General features: G+C 38.6%; 1 protein-coding gene across 38 annotated transcripts in view; it reads left to right on the top strand.

Moving 5' to 3' along the window:
- Positions 1-19,221, top strand: part of ARFIP1 (ARF interacting protein 1) — a 140,156-nt gene that overhangs the window by 718 nt on the left and 120,217 nt on the right. For 10 of the 38 annotated variants that reach the window (XM_086346274.1, XM_086346286.1, XM_086346273.1 and 7 more), the window contains exon 2: positions 18,842-18,921. The exons of the other annotated variants lie outside the window; for them this stretch is intronic. In XM_086346274.1, the coding sequence (XP_086202400.1) occupies positions 18,844-18,921 (78 nt within the window). In that variant the 5' untranslated portion in view covers positions 18,842-18,843. The remainder of the gene's footprint in view (positions 1-18,841; positions 18,922-19,221) is intronic. 38 annotated transcript variants of the gene reach the window in all.

Below are 19,221 nucleotides of genomic sequence, written 5' to 3'. Positions count from 1 at the left end.
AGGAAATGTCCCAAGCCTGACTGTGCTGGAGAGGACGTCCAAGGAATGTTGGAGTTTGGGAAGGAAGTTGTGCTGTCGTCTCGTCCGTTCCTCTTTGCCAAGTTAACTACTGTTTACGTGTCTAGGAAAAAGGAAAGAGGTTTTTGTTGTTGTTGTTTTAAGAACAGTTTCTAGACGCTTTCCCCTTTTACTTTATTTTATTATTACTTCCTTTATGTTCTTATCCGCCCTCTTGAGCCCTTTGATCTCAAAAAGTTTGTAGTTTCCACTTCCTGCACATCCTTTTAACCAACCCCCTTTTAGGATTTGTCCCCCTCCCTTCCTTTTCTCCTGGATTAAAACATGTAATTTCTCTGAGTCGGTTCTTAAGGAAGAAAAAGATGGAAGATTTGAAGGACTTTTGTTAAACTTGTGCTTTCGGCTGCAAAAGTGGCAGGTGTTCGTGTGTTCCCCTTTGCTGTTTAATTAACCTCACTGGTGTGGGAATGTGCACAAGAATTGGTTATGTTAAATCCTTCCTGGGTTAAGGCTGCAGGAGTTGGCTGTTTTATTGCTGCTCTTTCGATTTGAAGACAACAGATTACAGGTCAGTACTGTTTTAATCCCACTTTTGTTTTTTCCTTGCTCAACCCTCCCTCCCAGCCACCAGGTCTAACACTCCTTAGCTGAGAAAACAGCAAATATTTCTAATCTTATTTTATTTTTTGGATTAAAATCTCTGCCTCAGTTACTTTCCTTCTTTTTCAGATTGATAAATTAGTTTGCCTAAATCCTGGGTCATGCCTTAGGGAGTCCATGGTCTGTGACTTTCAGGGGACTTCCTCATCCCCACCCCCGAAATTATGGGCAAAGTTTTGTTTCAGTACATTTTCTCTCCTCTGAAGAAAATTCTTAAATGAGATATATAACCTCCAGTAGATTAAAAACCACTCCTTAAGGCAGTGTCTTCTTGAAGTTAATGAAAACTTTTTTGTGTGTGTGTGTGTGGAGCTTTTTTTTTGTTTTCAAACTCTACATAGCTAGTTTGGGCACCATGGAGAGTAGAATGCAGAGATTCTAGCTTTATAGTGATGAAATCTCTAGGTACTTTAGAATTTCAGTGTTTCTAAATTCCTTCCTAGACCTAGAGAAGGAAGTAAGGCTGCCTACTTATTTAGTTCCTGATTTGTGGTTTTGAGGTTTCTTTTTAGGGATAGCTCTTGGTGGCCAATGTTGTAGAGATCCAGTGGATTTATAAATTGATACATTTATGATTATTGAATACATATTAAATATCACCAACCCACTGGGTACAGCTCAGAGTAAAAGTTTAAACTTCTACTGTACTTTGTTTTCATTTTCTTTTTTTTTTTTTCATTTTCTTATTTTTCACTTAAGGTTATCTACTTTGGCCTTCAGCTTATTTAGAAAGGGCAAAGCATGTTTCAGTGGTGTGGTCCCTAAGTCTTTGGCATGTTGCTGCTCATCTTGACATCTCTTTTCTCTCCATATTACCTCTAGATTAAGAATAATGATAATTCTCTTTTGTGAATAAGTTAGTATCCTTCCAAACTTAATGTAAGTTTAGAGTGCATATTGAAATTTGCTGATTTGATGGTGTTTGTTGATCAAGGGTTGACCTTCTAAAATGTTTGACGCCTATTTTATAGAATGTTTAAACTTGAAGAGAACTATACAGCTTATCATAGTCCATACAGAGTGACCAGCGTCTTCTGCTCAAAAATTAATTTTCCCTCTATCTAGCATCCTTACTTTGCGGAGTAGGGGGGGTGTGACAGAAAACATAATCTTTATTAAAAAAATCAACCATGCTAAATTAGTTTCCTTCTAAGGCAATGAGGAAGCCAGAAGACTGATATCTGACGCCGTAACGTCTGTCTGCGTGCTGTGGGCCGGCATTGTGCTGGGTGCTTTGTGTGATCTCCTTGCCTCATCCCACCCTCAAAGCAGCCTTATAACTCGGCTGAGCTTTTCATTTCTGTAGATTAAGAAGGGCTTCTCAGGTAGTGCAGGGGTAAATAATCCGCCTGGCAGTGCAGGAGACGCAATAGACACAATCCCAAGGTCAGGAAGATCCCCTGGAAGAGGGCATGGCAATCCACACCAGTATTTCTGCCTGGAGAATTCCATGGGTAGAGCCCGCCTGCACGGTCCATGGAGTTACAAAGAGTCTGGCACGACTGAGTGAGCACACACACACAGATAAAGAAATTGGAACTAAATGATAAACTGAAGCTAATCTGCTCAGAACTACACTGGTGGAGCCAGGATTGAACCTGGGTTATCTGAATCCAGACTGAGCTACTGAATCCAGACAACTACTACTCCAGTGCTTCTAGCATATTTTCTTTACATCTTTGGTACAAGTTGGAGGTATCTCACCTGATTTTCTCTCAGACATTAAGAAGGTCTCTTCCTTTATTAATTTTCAATAATTGAACACCTGATTTCATGTCATATCAAAAAGTATGACAAAAAGAAATGAATTTGGAGGAGGCCTATGGAGTGTCATTTGATAGTTTTCCTATGGGGTAGATACAAATCTGTGTGTGTGTGAGTGTGTGAGATGACATATGAGGAGTGGAAAATGTGAAAATAAAGGCTTTAAGTAATAGACTTAGCATTGTAAGAGTCTGGAGGTGTAAACACATTCCAGAATGATGAATTTGGGATGGGATAAGGAATAAATTGAGGATGGAGTAAGTAAATTTAATAGGGAATTTAAGAGAATATGGTTATGGATGAAAAACTAATGATATATGTACAGACTGGAGAGAGTAGTTCCACAAAATATGGACGACGATGACTTAGGGACTATAACGGTCTAAAAGTCAGATATTCACCAGCATTAGTTCTAGGAAGTATGAAAAAAAAAGACTATAAAACAAAGGAACTTGAAAATACTCTTGTCCTCTTTAGTGTCTCCTAACTTTGCCAGTCATGGAAGCCACTGAATAGCTCTTACAAATCCTCAGCTGTTCTCTACAAAAGCACACATTTTCGTTTTCTCTTTCCTTTGTGACTTTCTCTTTCATCTTTCCTCCATTACTTCTAAACTTTTGCCTTGAAATAGTTATAGGCAGGTATTGCTGGAAATTGCTCAGATGTTTTGTGAAAATTTGGTAGCATCTCTGCCATATTGTCACCTGAGAGTTTTGTTTCATTTTTTGTGTATCTGTGTGGCGCTGGACTCACAGCTCCTTGACATCCAGGCTTGATTCTTTTTGGTCCTTTGGGAGAACTGTGGCACGGCTGTCTTTGAAGCAGAATCGTGAGAATGACAGAGTTGGTGGCGAGACCCAAGTCAGCTAGAGGAAGGAAGCTGCCAGCTCCAATGTTCTGCCAACGTGAGATAGTGTTAGAGCAAGGTTTCCAAACTTCTCTGCGTCGTGGCACACATAAAACGATTATTTGTATGGCAGACTCCCTGGTTCCCTGAAAGCTGAGGGGGCCAGGGAGTGGGGGGGGTCATTATTTCAGCACATCCATAATTCGTTCTTGGCACGTTGGTTGGAAAAGCTTTGTCCAAGAGAAGAGGAATATGGTATTCTGATAAAGTACTTTGTAAAATACCTGATAAGGGATGGATTCACATTCCAGGTAGAAAGAGTCCCTGGGGTTAAGCCAGGGGATATAACCTCTAGGATGGCTCTGTGTTTTGTTTCAGAGCTCTGCATTGAGTGTCTAGGATAGCACCAGGATGTGGAAGTCCATAACGGGCTAGGCATTATGCTTTATAGATGCTTTATATGTTTTAGGAATTTCTTATTTTCTGTTAAATAAAGAAACAGGTGTAGAAACCAGTAGAAGTAATTAGTCCAACTAATTGGACGAATTAAAGGAGACTCACAAAGTTGCTTGACTCCAAAGCTTGTACTCTTTATCACTGTAGTGACTAAATGATTTTGTGACATTGTGGTTTCTAGTTAAAGTGTGAGACATTGGTGGCAGAGGGTGATGGTGGTGAAAGGGAGAAAAGCAAGAGGACTATTAAGTGTTTATATTTGGCAGCCTTGAAGTGGAGTTCTAGAGCCGATGGCTTTCTCATAGGATTTCCAACATGTTGGGATGGGGATGGGGGAGAAGAGAACTCAGAGTAACTGGAGCCATTGGTGTCCTTCTAACAAAAGGGCTAAAAATATAGATCCTCTTCATGTTTGACTGAATGTAAATTGTAGAATGTTTCTTAAAGGTATGTTTATAGATTATTTTTGTTTTTCTGTATTTCCTCATTTTTCTGTACAGTGTATTACTTACTTTTAAAATTAAGCATATTTTCAGCATGACAACTAAGATATGTTCTTGAAATAAAAATTCAGATAATGAGCAAATGGAATGGAAGCTTCTACTTCTTTAATCCCTCTGTCCCTCACACCTGCTGTCAGTTAATTCGCAAAGTAGATGTTGGGGATTGGATGAAATTCATGAGAAAGCTCTAAACTGCTGCTCTCTGACAGAGTAGCCACTTGCCACATGTGGCTGTTTAAATTAGTTAAGATAAAATAGGATGGGTAGTCTCCACTTTATTACCCAGCCCTGCTAAAACTTTCGGAGAAGGCAATGGCACCCCACTCCAGTACTCTTGCCTGGAAAATCCCATGGATGGAGGAGCCTGGTAGGCTGTAGTCCATGGGGTCACTAAGAGTCAGGCAGGACTGAGCGACTTCACTTTCATTTTTCACTTTCATTCATTGGAGAAGGAAATGGCAACCCACTCCAGTAGTCTTGCCTGGAGAATCCCAGGGATGGGGGAGCCTGGTGGGCTGCCATCTCTGGGGTTGCACAGAGTCGGACACGACTGAAGCGACTTAGCAGCAGCAGCAACTAAAACTTTAAAATACTATATGGTTGGTGACATAATAAATATACCATTGAAATAAGATTTTTTAAAATATCTGTTTCGCATGTTGTGTAGTTTTTGTTTTAGCTGGTGAGATATTACTGCCGTGTTTTTTCTCAGCTTTTTGTTTTAACTAAATCCAGATGGTCAGAGTCTAATATTTTCCTTGGATGTTTGGGGATTATGGTTAGCTGCTTTTCTAGGATAAAGATGTCAGCTTTTCTAAGGATGTGAGTGTTTTCTATCTCCTCTGAGCTCTAGATCTGTATATCTTACTTTAAGTTAGCACCTCTCTGGACTATATTAAAGATATCTCATATACAAGGTCTGAAACTAAACTGGTCTCTCCCTCACTCCCAACCCCCGCCCCAATATGTTTTTTCTTCTTTCTTTGTTTTTTATTTTAGTGAATGACTCCATTATCTTACCAGTTGGAAAATTCAGGAAAGTAGGAGTGAACCTTATTCACTCCTCTCCCTGATAGGTCCAGTCTGTCAACAAGTTTTTATTAGTCTTATTTTCTAAATATCTCTTAAACCTGTCTAGTGTTTCCCATTTCCACTACAACCACTTTACTTTGTTACCATAATCTCGCTTGAAATTTCTACAGGAGCCTTCTTTCTTGTTTACCCACCTCTTCAGATCATCTCTAATCCAGTATCCATCCTAAAGGCACAGTGATTTATTTTGAAAACACATCTGATTGTCAGCTCTTCCCTCCTCCCTCCCAATCTTTTTATGGCTTCTCATTGCTTTTGGGGTAAAAACAAAACTCTGTAACAGCACCTAGCCCTCCAGCCGTAACTCTTCATTTCACGAGTGCTGGCCTTCACCAGTCCTTTGCACTCGTCTTGCTCTTGCATTGCACGGCTTTGGCACGTGCTTTTCTCCCTGTCTAGACCACTCGTTCTTTACTTTCGTTTTACTTGTTGGCTTCCAACTATCCTTCACACCTCAACTGAAGTTTTGCTTCTTTAGGACATGATCTAAGCTCCCTAATCTAACCTGAGACAGTAACATCGTACACTTATCACAGTTGCAGTTGACGTTTATATGTATGATTGTATGGTTGTCTTTCTGTTCCACTCTCTCCATTTCCATGCAGACAGGGACCACGTCTTTTTTTTGGCTCACTGACTCCCCCGGACCTGTCTCAGTTCCTGACACCTAAATATTGATTGAATTTCCAAGTTGATAGTATGAAAGATTTCAGTTTATGGAGTTTTGTAATATAGGATTTTAAATATAAATATTTATAAATATGGAGAAGGCGATGGCACCCCAGTCCCGTACTCTTGCCTAGAAAATCCCATGGATGGAGGAGCCTGGTGGGCTGCAGTCCATGAGGTCACTAAGAGTTGGATACAACTGAGCGACTTCACTTTCACTTTTCACTTTCATAAACTGGAGAAGGAAATGGCAGCCCACTCCAGTGCTCTTGCCTGGAGAATCCCAGGGACGGCGGAGCCTGGTAGGCTGCCGTCTATGGGGTCGCACAGAGTCGGACATGACTGAAGTGACTTAGCAACAGCAGCATTTATAAATATAACAGTTAAATTGCCAGTTATATTGTTTTTTCCAAGTGCATGAAAATAAACTATTTTAATAGCATAAGTTTGTATTAATACTAACAAAACAGTACATATTATATAATAAGAATACTATAGCACAATATTCTTTGATTATTTTATAATAAATTCTTATTTTAGAATAGTTTTAGACTAACAATTATTGTAGAAATAGTGTACAGATTCCTACGTACACTATTCCCAGTTTCCCACATTATTAACATATTACATTAGTATGGCACATTTGTCGCAATTGGTGAACCAGTATTTACACATCATTAACTGATGTGTGTCGGAGAAGGCAATGGCACCCCACTCCAGTACTCTTGCCTGGAGGGTCCCATGGACGGAGGAGCCTGGTGGGCTGCAGTCCATGGGGTCGCCAGAGTCGGACACGACTGAGCGACTTCACTTTCTCTCTTCACTTTCATGCATTGGAGAAGGAAATGGCAACCCACTCCATTGTTCTTGCCTGGAGAATCCCAGGTACGGGGAAGCCTGGTGGGCTGCCGTCTATGGGGTCGCACAGAGTCAGACACGACTGAAGCGACTTAGCAGCAGCAGCAACTGATGTGTGTGGAGATGCCTCAGTTTTCTCCTAACGTGCTGCTTCTCTCGCAGGACTCCACCCTGGAATAAATCCACAGTTTAGTTGCCGTGTGTCCTCTTAGCAGTTTCTTGCAAGGACGCCTTGTTTTTGATGACAGGGTGATAGTTTTGAGGATATCAGGTCAGGTGGTTGTAGTGCCGCGTGCTCAGTCGCTTCAGTCGTGTCCGACTCTGCGACCCCGTGGACCATGGCCTGCCAGGCTCCACTGTCCATGGGATTCTCCAGGCAAGGATACAGGAGCGGGTGATTGTAGATTGTGCCTCAGCTGGGGTTTGTGTGATTCTTTTCTCATTATTCAACCGGGTAACGTGTCTTGGGGAGAAAGACCACTGAGGTGAAGTGCAGTTCTTGGATCAAGAGAAGATGGTGTCAATCTGCCTACCATTGTTGATGTTAACTTTGATCACCTGGCTTTTGACAGTGTCAGCTCTGTACACTGTAAAGTTGCCCCCCTCTTTGTATATTGTACTTTTTAGAAGAAAGTCATTATATGAAACGCACTCTTAATGTGTGGGGTATTATGCTCTACCTTCTTCACAGTGGTATGTATATAAATTTGGGGGATTTTTCTGCAAAGGAGATTTGCCTCTTTTCTCATATTTATTTATTCAATCATTTATTTACATCAGTATTGATTGATTCTTGGATATTTTATACTTTGCATAAAATCCAATCTTACTTTATACGGTAATATAGTATATAATCCAGTATTTATTAATTTTGTTGCTCAGATTGTTCCAGCTTTGGCCTTTAGAAGATTTTTCAGTTAGTTCTTATATTCTTTTGAGTTTTTTTTTGTTGTTCTGTTCTGGTGGGGTTTTTGAAAAAAGCACATTCTTCCTTTCCAGCAGTACGAGATGCTCCAGGCTCATCTTGTATATATCCTGCCCCAGTCCTAGAAACAGCCATTTCTCCAGGGAGCTCCGGTGCCCTTTATTGGAGAATGGTATTAGAAACCAAGATCTGGGCACTGTGTGTGCTCACCGTTGCTAGGGTTGCTTCTAAGAAATATGCACTGATTCGTGTAAAGACACATATCTGTCTATTTCTATATAGCCATCTGTATCTATATTACTAAGCTGTACCCTGATGCTGGGAAAGATGGAGGGCAGGAGGAGAAGGGGATGACAGAGCATGAGATGGTTGGATGGCATCACCGACTCGATGGACATGGGTTTGGGTGAACTCCGGGAGTTGGTGTTGGACAGGGAGGCCTGGCGTGTTGTGGTTCATGGGGTCACAAAGAGTCGGACATGCCTGAGCGACTGAACTGAACTGTTTCTTAGATTATTTTCTCTGAGCTTTTTCCCATTGAAAAAATTACCTGTGAATATTGAGGGGTTTATTTTATATGGTTTTGGGAATTAATAACAGAACTAAAGGAACTCTCCAGTTCTCTTGCTTCACTTCACTGCTCGTGTTCTGGACCTTAGCTAGCCATCTGTGAAGAATGAGGCCACAGTACACTGAATAATTTAGAGTTTATTTACAACTAGTTTTCTTTTCAGGGAGTAATTTAGCTTTGAGAGTCTTACCATTTGACTTCTCATTAGTTTCTCTGTAACACACTCTGAATGGGGCAAATAAAAAGACTTCTCCGAACTGTCAATTTTGTCACTTGGTTAGAAGTTGGTGATAATCATGAGGATGAAAATAGTTGAATCTCTGTTACGTTGGTTTTTAAATTGTTTCTCATTACTATATATAATTGAGAATAACTATATTTTGTCAGAGTTTTCTACTTTTGAATTGTCTAGACTGTGTGTTTATCTTAATGAGCAACATGAACTGAATTTATTACTACCTAAAAGGACTAATGAGTGTCTAACAACATAGCTTTTACAGATACCAGATAGTTGTTGACATAAAGACAGCAGTATAATACGTATATATATGATTTTTTAAATCTTATTTGATTATTCTACTTATGAAAGAAAGTGGAATATACTTTGAAGGTATTGTATGGTAAACCACTTTGAGTTCAACATCATTTGTGTTGACTGTAGGGAAAAGGATTTTCCTCGTAGGTTAAGGAAGCTATCGTCATAAAAAATTACACACTATTTTAGATAGTTTTGACTAAGAAAACTAAGTTTTTAGCTTTATAATTTTTTTATTGTAAACCAGTCAGTGCAACTTGAAGATTAATATTGGATTATGAAATAAAAACAAATCTTAACCATTCTCTTTTATTTATCCATGAACAAAAAAAGATAGATGTATTTCCATAGATTCTATCTAGAGCAAAAGAAATAGAGCCACTCTCTTTTAATCAATAACCAGTCTCTGAAATCAGTGACATACTCTTTGTCTAGAGAAGTTAAAGCAAGTTCAGACGAAGCAAGCCCAGGCTTTGCTACTGATTGCCCTCAAGTTTCTGTTACCTACCTCACTAGCATTGTCCTTGAGTTCCAGCAGAATTCCTTCATAATTATTTACAGTACTTCTCCAACTTTTTCACTAATGTAATCTACAAAGAATATCTCTTCAGATAGTTCTTTGGAGACTCATATTTCATCATAAAAATTCAAGAAGTTTCTTAGACGGCTTGTATTTTATTCAAGTGAATTTTGTTTTAGATTCCGTAATAGCATACTTATTTTCATTCCAAAAATGTAGATTCTCCTTCCACTGTGCTGTGTTTATCCTGTTTATGTCTGCTGTGCTTATGTTTGCTTTCCTGTGCCTTGAGCATACCTTTTCAGATGCCCTGTGATATGTGAGTACCTTTATTTGAAATGTTCATGTTATAATTTCTGTTCAACTTTCTTTCTTTAGTATTATACTTCTAAATCTTTAAGTCCTCAGCATTATGGCGATTATAAATGCATTTTTTTCTTATCTGATATCCATGGAGTCATGTGTTTCTTTTTATCTTCCAGGGTCCTGGCAAATCTCTGCCTTCCTGTCCTCTCTTTCCTGGGTCCTGAGAAAGATCCTGAATGCATTTAACAGTTGTAGGATATTGAATTCTCCCTCATTAAACTCTCCTGCATTGGGACAGGTCCTTTACCGCTGAGCCATCAGGAAAGCCCAGATATAGAACTGGTCTATTCAGTTTGTAGAAAACAAAATGTGATTGTGATAATAAATTAAAAGCAACTCCGAACAGTGGGATGAAGTATAAACTTTATGTAACATTAATTATACATTTTTACAGATGCTAATTAGTAATTCACTTTATAGATCATTGGTTCTTACACTCATTAGTTAATGAACGCTGCTACTGCTGCTGCTAAGTCGCTTCAGTCGTGTCCGACTCTGTGCGACCCCATAGACGGCAGCCCACCAGGCCCTGCTGTCCCTGGGATTCTCTAGGCAAGAACACTGGAGTGGGTTGCCATTTCCTCCTCTAATGCATGAAAGTGAAAAGTGAAGTCGCTCAGTTGTGTCCGACTCTTAGCGATCCCGTGGACTGCAGCCTACCAGGCTCCTCTGTCCATGGGATTTTCCAGGCAAGAGTACTGGAGTGGGGTGCCATTGCCTTCTCCCAGGTAATGAATACTTCTGGTCAATTTATAGAAGTAGAGCCCCAGAGATGACAAGATATTTTTGGCGTCCAGTATAAACCAGCCTGTGAAGCTTCAGTGTTAATGGTAGTTTTGAAATAATGATTTATCATTTTGAGGATCACTGTTAAAGATAACTTTAAATTCATGTAAAGATCAGAAAACATATATCTTAAATAGCACATATTGCAAGTCACTTCCCCCCCCATAATTGTAAGTTTTATTTTTTCTTCCAGCTTTTTTGAGATATAATTGACATAAAGCACTGTATAAGCTTAAGGTGTACAGCATAATGATTTGATTTACATGCATCATGAAGTGATTGTCACAGTAAGTTTAGTGAATGCCATTATTTTTAAATCTTGTCATTCGCAGTGTTGCCAGTTATTAAAGTTATGAACAAATGAACTTCTAAAAACTGTGAAGGTCGGAACATTTAAATAATATGAATGAAACACAGACATAATACCTGTTTCTGTAGTTCTCAGAAATTTGATTCCCCCTTTCCCTATCTTCCAGGAGTTTTTTTTTTTATACTTAGCAGTTTATTATATATTAATAATAAAGGACATAGTAAAGGACACAGATCGATAGCCAGATGAAGTGATATATTGGACAAGATCTGGAGTGATTCTGAGAACAGGAGCTTCTGTCCCTGTGAGTTAGGGTGTTCCATGATCCCAGGACATGGATGTGTTCACCACAACTTCTCCACACCGCGTAGTTCAGGATTTTTGTGGAGACCTCCTCACCAAGCCATTTTCAGTTGTTACCTCTGTCTCTATCTCCTCTTGCCTCGGAAAGTTGCAAACTTCTAACCATGGCGTGGTCATTCCGGTAAGCAGCCCCCATTCTAAAGCTGTCATTTGGTCTTCTGAGCTGTGTAATAAGGATATGTTTTCCTGTTTGGTGCTACTGGTTCATGCGCGGGAGCAGATGGTAACTCCTGAAAGTAGTAGCAGCAAAAATGAACTCCTCTAGCTTTCTTCCGTTTTCCACTGTTTCTGTGGGTTCCTTCCTTCTTTCATTCTTTCCTCTGTGGGACAGGTTTCCTCCTCCTATCTGAGGGTAATTCCTCTAACTTTGCTCAGACTTCTTTACTGTTCTTAAAAAACGTTTATTTTGTTCTGATTTTAGACTTGCAAAAATAGTAGTTTCCTTATACTTCTTACCTTCTTCCCCTGATGCTCACATAACCGTAACATAATTATCAAGAATAGGAAACTAACATTGGTATAATATTATTGACTAAACAACAGCCATTATTAGAGTTTCACCAAATTTTCAACTGACTCTCCTTTTTCTGTTTCAGGATCCTGTCTAGGAACCCTCATTGAAATTAATCATTTCTCCAAAGTCTCTTTCAATATGTACATTTCTCACACTTTCCTAGTCTTTCATGACCATGTCACTTTTGAAAAGTACTGGTCAAGTATCTTATAGAATGTTCCTCAGTTTGGGTTTTTCCAATGTTTTCTCATCATTAGACTGAACTTCTGCATCTAGGGGACAAATACTGCAAAAATGATGTTGTCCTTCTCAGCTCAGCATCTTAGGGATTATGCTCTTGGTATATCTTACTACTGGTGATTACTTAATCACTTTGAGAGAGATCTGCTGAGTTTCTTCACTGTGAACTATGAGTTCTGCATTTACTGTCTTTCTTTCTTCAGTTGAGTAGTTATAGGAGATACTTGCAGATTATGTAAATTCTATTTCTCCTCAAACTTGCCCTTTTATTTTAACATCCGTCTGCAACACTTACTACTGTGATATTTGCCTGGTGGGGATTTCTGGTTTTCTCTTTTCTGTGCTCATTAATTGGAGAAGGAAATGGCAACCCACTCCAGTATTCTTGCCTGGAGAATGCCATGGACGGAGGAGCTGGTGGGCTACGGTCCATGGGGTTGCAGAGTCGGACACGACTGAGCGACTTCACTTCACTTCACTTCGTGCTCATTAATGGAAATTCTCATGTGAGGAATGGTCACTTTACCCCATTTGTATTTGGTTATTTTTTATGTCAGTGTGGACGCATTAGTATTTGTTTTATTATGTGAGTTCAAATCTAGTACTATCATGATTTGCTTTGTTGCTCAAGATGTTCCAGCAGTGGCCATTAGGAACTCCTTCTGGTTGGGTCCTTTCTTCTTTTGGCAAGTCCCCTTTTTTAATTGAATTTTTTTCTTATTTCTGACCCCAGAAAATGTCCCAGGCTCATCTTGTCTTGTCCTTATCCCAGTCTTAGAATCGTCCACTTTTCCTTAAGAACGGTGGTTCCTTTTATTGGAAAACAGTGTTTAGGGACTGAGTACCAGATGGCATCATTGTTACTGGGTATCACTGCTTCTAGGTCCTCTCAGGGGACAAAGCTAGGAGGCCAGTACATACATGCATATGTGTGTGTATAACATACATACACAAATACATACACATATATTAAAAATAATACTGATAACTATTTCCAGTCCAATACAACAGTGCTTATTTAGCATTTCTCTTTTCTTTGTAATTTTTTCTCCAACAGTGAGAAACTTAAATTTTTAGTACCTACATTCTGTTCGCATATTTGTTCTGTTCTGTTACACACATAAAGTAGTTTAAGAATTAGTAACGTGTACCCCTGTGGGAAATACTGTATTAATAGGCTTTGTATCTAATTCTCTCCGTCTTTAGCCTCATGGTGTCCAGGCAGGATACTCTATTCTCCTGCCTTTCCTTTCTCTCGCCCCCGTTCTTCCCCTCCCCTCTCTCCGCTTTCTTCTCCTCCTTCTCCCTTTGCCCATCCTCGTTTCCCCCGTCCGTTTCCTGGTTTATTCTTTTTTAATACAGTTTCATTTGTTATGATTTTATGCCATTTGAATTTCTCTCAAAATTACTGTGGTTCTAAGAGTCAGAATTATTTAAAACTAAATATTCCAAGGGGTGTCACTTGTTCCTTATTCCTGCTACCCTGCTCCCATTTCCTAGTTTTTCGCACTCCTTTCTCTCCTATTCCCTGTAGGTAACCTACCTCCGTAATCTCTGATTTATTGTATTTTTGTTCCAGTGAACAGAAGCATGTATCTTCATGTATCCTTTCTGTTCTTACATTGAGACAGCGTATCTATAGGTACTTTTGAACTTTGGTTTTTTTGGCTTTTCACTGTGTCTTGGAAATTACTGCATATCATAGAGATCTTCATTTTTTTCAACAGTTGTACAGTACTCCATTGTCTGGATGTGTCATAGTTTATTCAGTCACCTTCCTGTATGTAGACATTTAGGTGCCTTCCCCCCAGTACTTTACATCTGTGAAGAATGCAGCAGTGTGTCTGTAGTTTTGTATTGCTGGGGATGCATTCCCAGGATGTATCCTGGACATGGACTGCTGGGCTCAAAAGTGAGCGCGTGTGGTTTTGTCAGGCGTTACCCAGGTTCCCTCCAGAGTGAATGTACAAGTTTGTATTCCCAGCAGCAGTGTACCTGAGTGCCTGTTTCCTCACATCCTCAGTAACACAGTGTTTTGTTATTTAAAAAATTTTGCTTATCTAGTAGATGAGAAATGGTATCTCAGTGTTGTTTTAACCTGAATTTCTCTAACACGAGTGAATTTGATCATTTTATATATTTTAGAGGCTATTTTAATCTTTTTTTTGTGAATTGTCTGTTCATGTCTTTTTCCTGCTTTCTGTTTTTTTGTTTTCTTCCCTTTGTTTTAAGAGTTCTTTATGTTAGGACTATTAACCTATTGTAGCGTATGTTAGGAGTAGGCAATGGCACCCCACTCCAGTACTCTTGCCTGGAAAATCCCATGGATGGAGGAGCCTGGTAGGTTGCAGTCCATGGGGTTGTGAAGAGTCGGAGACGACTGAGCGACTTCACTTTCACTTTTAACTTTCATGCATTGGAGAAGGAAATGGCAACTTGCTTCAGTGTTCTTGCCTGGAGAATCCCAGGGATGGGGGAGCCTCATGGGCTGCCGTCTATGGGGTCGCAGAGTCAGACACGACTGAAGCGAATTAGCAGCAGCAGCAGCAGCGTATAAGTATTTCCCTAGTTTTTCAGTTGTCTTTCGTCTTTTTAACACTTGTGTTATTCAGTTTTAAAATTCTTATTTAGTCAAATTTATCAGTTTTTAAAATTGTCTCTAGATTCTTAGAAAATTTAAAGTACAACTCATGTATGTTTTCTTTTAGCAATTTATTTGAGTTTTCATCCTTTATATCTAGATTCCTAATTCATTTGAAGTTTATTCTTGTGTGTGGTGTGAGATATGGATCTAATTTTGTATTTTTCCAAATGGCTACCTAATTTTCCTGGTATTATTTATTGGGAAGTCCATTTGTAATTAAGTGATTTAAGATGTCACCTTTGTTATATATTAAATTTTTGTGTGTATATGGTCTAACTTGGCTTTTTATTCTGGTCTCTCTGTTTATTCTTGTGCTACTGCCATACTGCTTTAATTATAGATGCTTGGTGGTATGTTTTAATGTCTGACAAATTTAGTCCTCTTGTGATTTTCCTTTTTCATTGTTTTCCTGGCTATTATTACATGTTTGATTTTTCCGTATCAACTGTAGTGTAACTTGTCTAACTGTATAGTTTAACTTGTTATATATATTTCTCGTATTGCATTGAATTTGTAAATTAAGTAAGGAAGAAATGACTTCTTTTAATATCATCATGGTCTTCCCTGGTAGCTCAGGGGTAAAGAATCTGCCTGCAATGCAAGAGATGTGGGTTCAATCCCTGGGTCAGGAAGATTCCCTGGAGAAGGACATAGCAATCCATTCCAGTATTCTTGCTGGGAAAATCCCATGGACAGAGGAGCCTGGAGGGCTGCAGTCCATGGGATCGCAAAGACTTGGACACAACTGAAGTGACTGAGCGTGCATGCACATACAGCATCATCATGGCTAAGAATACCACTGTCTTTTTGTTTGCTCAGTCTTCAGGGTCTTAGCAGTTACGTGTAAACATTTTTTTCATATAGACTTTATACATTGTTTAATTTATTCCTAGGTTATTTAATCTTCTTTGTTGTTGTTATTGTAAATAGAATTTTTCTCTGCCATTAAGTCCTCTGATTATTACTTTTCAATATTATTTTAAAATTATCTGTTTTATGTACAGTAGTGTGTATATGTTAACCCCAAACTCCTTTTGTATGTTAATTCTTTATCCTACTTTTTCACTAAATTCTTCTATTTTTTACTTAGTTTTAGCATTGATTTTTTGGAGTTTTTCAGGTGTACTATTATATGATCTGCAAAAAGAAATGTTTACTTCTTTACCTATCTTATAATTGATTTTTCTTATCTCTTTGAACTGGCTAATACCTCTAGTTCAGTGTTGAATAGTAGCAGAGATGGTGGGTTTTTGCATTGTTCTTAGTCTTAATGGAAATGCCTCTGTTATTTATTAAATAAGATAATGGATTAAAGCCTGTATCGTGTTGAAGATGTCTCCCTTAATTCCTTCTTCCTTGATTATTGAATTGTGAATGGGTGTTGAATTCTGTCAGTAGATTTCTCATCTGTGTAGAAAACCATGTTTTTCAGCTTAGATTAATGAATATATTATATATTAAAAGATTTTCTTAATTGAACAGTCTTGCATTCCTGGGATAAATCCCTCTTGTTCATGTTGTATTATTTTCTTAATGTGGTACTGGATTCAGTTGGCAAGCAGTAAAATTGTTTAAAGAAGGAAATGGCAACCCACTCTGGTGTTCTTGCCTGGGAAATCCCATGGACAGAGGAGATTGGAGGGCTAAGTCCATGGGGTCACAAAGAGTCAGATATGACTGAGTGACTGAGCATGCACAAAAATTGTTCCCTTCATTGTATTTCATGAGTTTTTTTGTTTCTCTGTTTCTCTGCATTGTAGTACCTGATGTGGTATTTTGTGCTTATTTATCTATCTCCTTGATTAGATTCAAAGTACGGTCACCCTTGGTATCGGTGGGGCATTGGTTCTTTTACACTCTCAGATAAGAAGGCGCTTGTATAAAATGGTACAGTATTTGCATCTAACTTATGCACATACTCCCATATACTTTAAATCATCTCTAAATTACCTATAATATGTTATTGTTCACTCGCTAAGTCGTGTCTGACTCTTTGTGACCCCATGAACTGCAGCATGCCAGGCTTCTAATATGTATTTAATATGTACATACATATATAGTATGTACACGTTTGTAGTATATAATGTAATGCAAATGTAAATGCTATGTAAATATTTGCTGGTGTATGGCAAATTCAAGTTTTGCTTTTTGAAACTTTCCGAAGGGTTTTTTTTTTCCTTTTTTAAAAATATTTTCAATCTTTGTTTGAACCTGCAGATATGGAGGACTGACTACTCTTTTAGCTTGAATTAGATTTTACTTTTCTATCTCCTTACTGTTGTTGTTCAGTAACTAAGTCGTGTATGACTGTTCGAGACCTGATGAACTGCAGCACATCAGGCTTCCCTGTCCTTCACTGTCTCCTGAAGTTTGTTCAAACTCATGTCCATTGAGTCAGTGATGTCATCCATCCATCTTGTCCTCTGTCACCCCCTTCTTCTCTTGCCCTCGATCTTTCCCAGCCTCAGGGTCTTTTCCAGTGAGTCAGCTCTTCACGTTGGATGGCCAGAGCCTTGGAGCTTCAGCATCAGTTCTTCCAATGAATATTCAAAGTTGATTTCCTTTAGGATTGACTGGTTTGATCTCCTTGCTGTCCAGGGGACTCTCAAGAGTCTTCTTCAGCACTACGGTTCGAAATCATTAATTTTTTGGTGCTCAGCCTTCTTTATGGTCCAGCTCTTATATTCATACATGATTACTAGGAAAACCATAGCCTTGACTATGAGGACCTTTGTCAGCAAAGTGGTGTCTCTGCTTTTTAATATACTATCTAACTTTGTCATGGCTTTTCTTCCAAGGAGCAAGCATCTTTTAATTTCATGACTGCAGTTACCATCTGCAGTGATTTTGGAGCCCAAGAAAATAAAAGTCTATCACTGTATCCATTGTTTCCCCATCTGTTTGCCATGAAGTGATGGGACCAGATGCCATGATCTTTAGTTGAGTTTTAAGCTAGCTTTTTCACTCTCCTCTTTCACCTTCATCAAGAGGTTTTTTAGTTCCTCTTTACTTTATGCCATGAGTGGGGTCCTCTGCATATATGAGGTTGTTTATATTTCTCCCGGCAATCTTGATTCCAGCTTGTGCTTCATCCAGCCCAGTATTTCACAGGATGTACTCTGCATATAAGTTAAATAAGCAGGGTGACCATATATAGCCTTCTAGGATTCCCAATTTTGAACTAGTCCATTGTTTCATGTCCAGTTCTAACTGTTACTTCTTGACCTGCAGACAGGTTTCTCAGGAGACAGGTGAGGTGGTCTGGTATTCCCATCTCTCTAAGAATTTTCCACAGTTTGTTGTGATCCATACAGTCAAAGGCTTTAGCGTAGTCCGTGAAGCAGATGTTTTTTTCTGGAATTCTCTTGCTTTCTCTCACTAACGGATGTTGGCAATTGATCTCTGGTTCCTCTGCCTTTTCTAAATCCACCTTGTATGTCTGGAAGTTCTTGGTTCACATACTGCTGAAGCCTAGCTTGAAGGATTTTGAGCATAATCTTGCTGGCATATGAAATGAGTGTGATCGTATGGTAGTTTGAACATTCTTTGGCATTGCCTTTCTTTAAGATTGGAATTAAAAGTGATTTTTTTTCTAGTCGTGTGGACACTGCTGAATTTTAATTCTTTATTTGCTTGGCATTCTCTAATGTTGTTGAACAAGTTAGAAGCAGAAATCGCCTCTTAAAGTTGTACTGAATGAAATCTGATTTTAGTGTTTAATTTTGACAGTGAGCAGTTGCATTTGTGACAGTATTAAAGAGCACTGGCCAGGGAACTGGAACATGTCTAAGTTCTAATCTGAAACATTGATTTTATGTGGGCCATAAGTAAATAATATTTTGGCTTCATCTTTTGATATCGTGACATCTTTGGATATCAGTTTTTTCATCTGTCAAATCAAGTGGACACTCTGATCTTTTGACTTGTTTCATATCCATAAGGATTAAATGAAATTATTTTTTAGTCATTGAAGTATGTATTTTTACATTTTGCATAAAAACTTTTCCTAAATTTTTGTTTGTTTTTAGAATCACTTACCTGTTACAATCAATAGATACACATATGATTGTAGATAGTTTTGCAAAACACATTCTGACTGTAAATAAATAATTTATGTTGTGGAATGTAAGAATATCAGTGAAGTGATACAGCTCTCTTAACTAAATTATTTAATGTGTGCTTAACACATTTTACTTTTAGGTATGTCTGACTGCAGCAATGATACTTCAACTCTTGGTACATCTAAACCAGCCACAGAAGAAGTCAAGTCTAGTTCTGAGGTGATTGGGTGATATTTATATTGTTTTTTAAAGTCAACCCATGTCAATCAAGTTTAGACTCAAGTTTAGACTTGAGTTAGTTTGTCTAACCATGTGCCGTTCTAAATAAACTCTTCTACACATATAGACACAGGAAAGGCGTGGGAAGAAGAGAGCCATTTCTTCATAATTGTAAGTCAATTACCATTTGCCTTTGGGCATATGAAATTCTACAATATACTTGTCCCATAAAAATGAAATAAAAGTCGAGTCAAACTATAGTTTTAAATTTAAATATGCAGCGAAGTTTCTGTTGAAGTA

The sequence above is a fragment of the Bos grunniens genome, chromosome 17 (genome assembly GCF_055505025.1).
Source record: "Bos grunniens cultivar Pamir isolate PY7600 chromosome 17, Bosgru_T2T1.0, whole genome shotgun sequence".
NCBI lineage: Eukaryota > Metazoa > Chordata > Mammalia > Artiodactyla > Bovidae > Bos > Bos grunniens.
The sequence above is the reverse complement of the archived record's forward strand: the minus strand, read 5'-3'. Positions and strand labels throughout refer to the sequence as shown.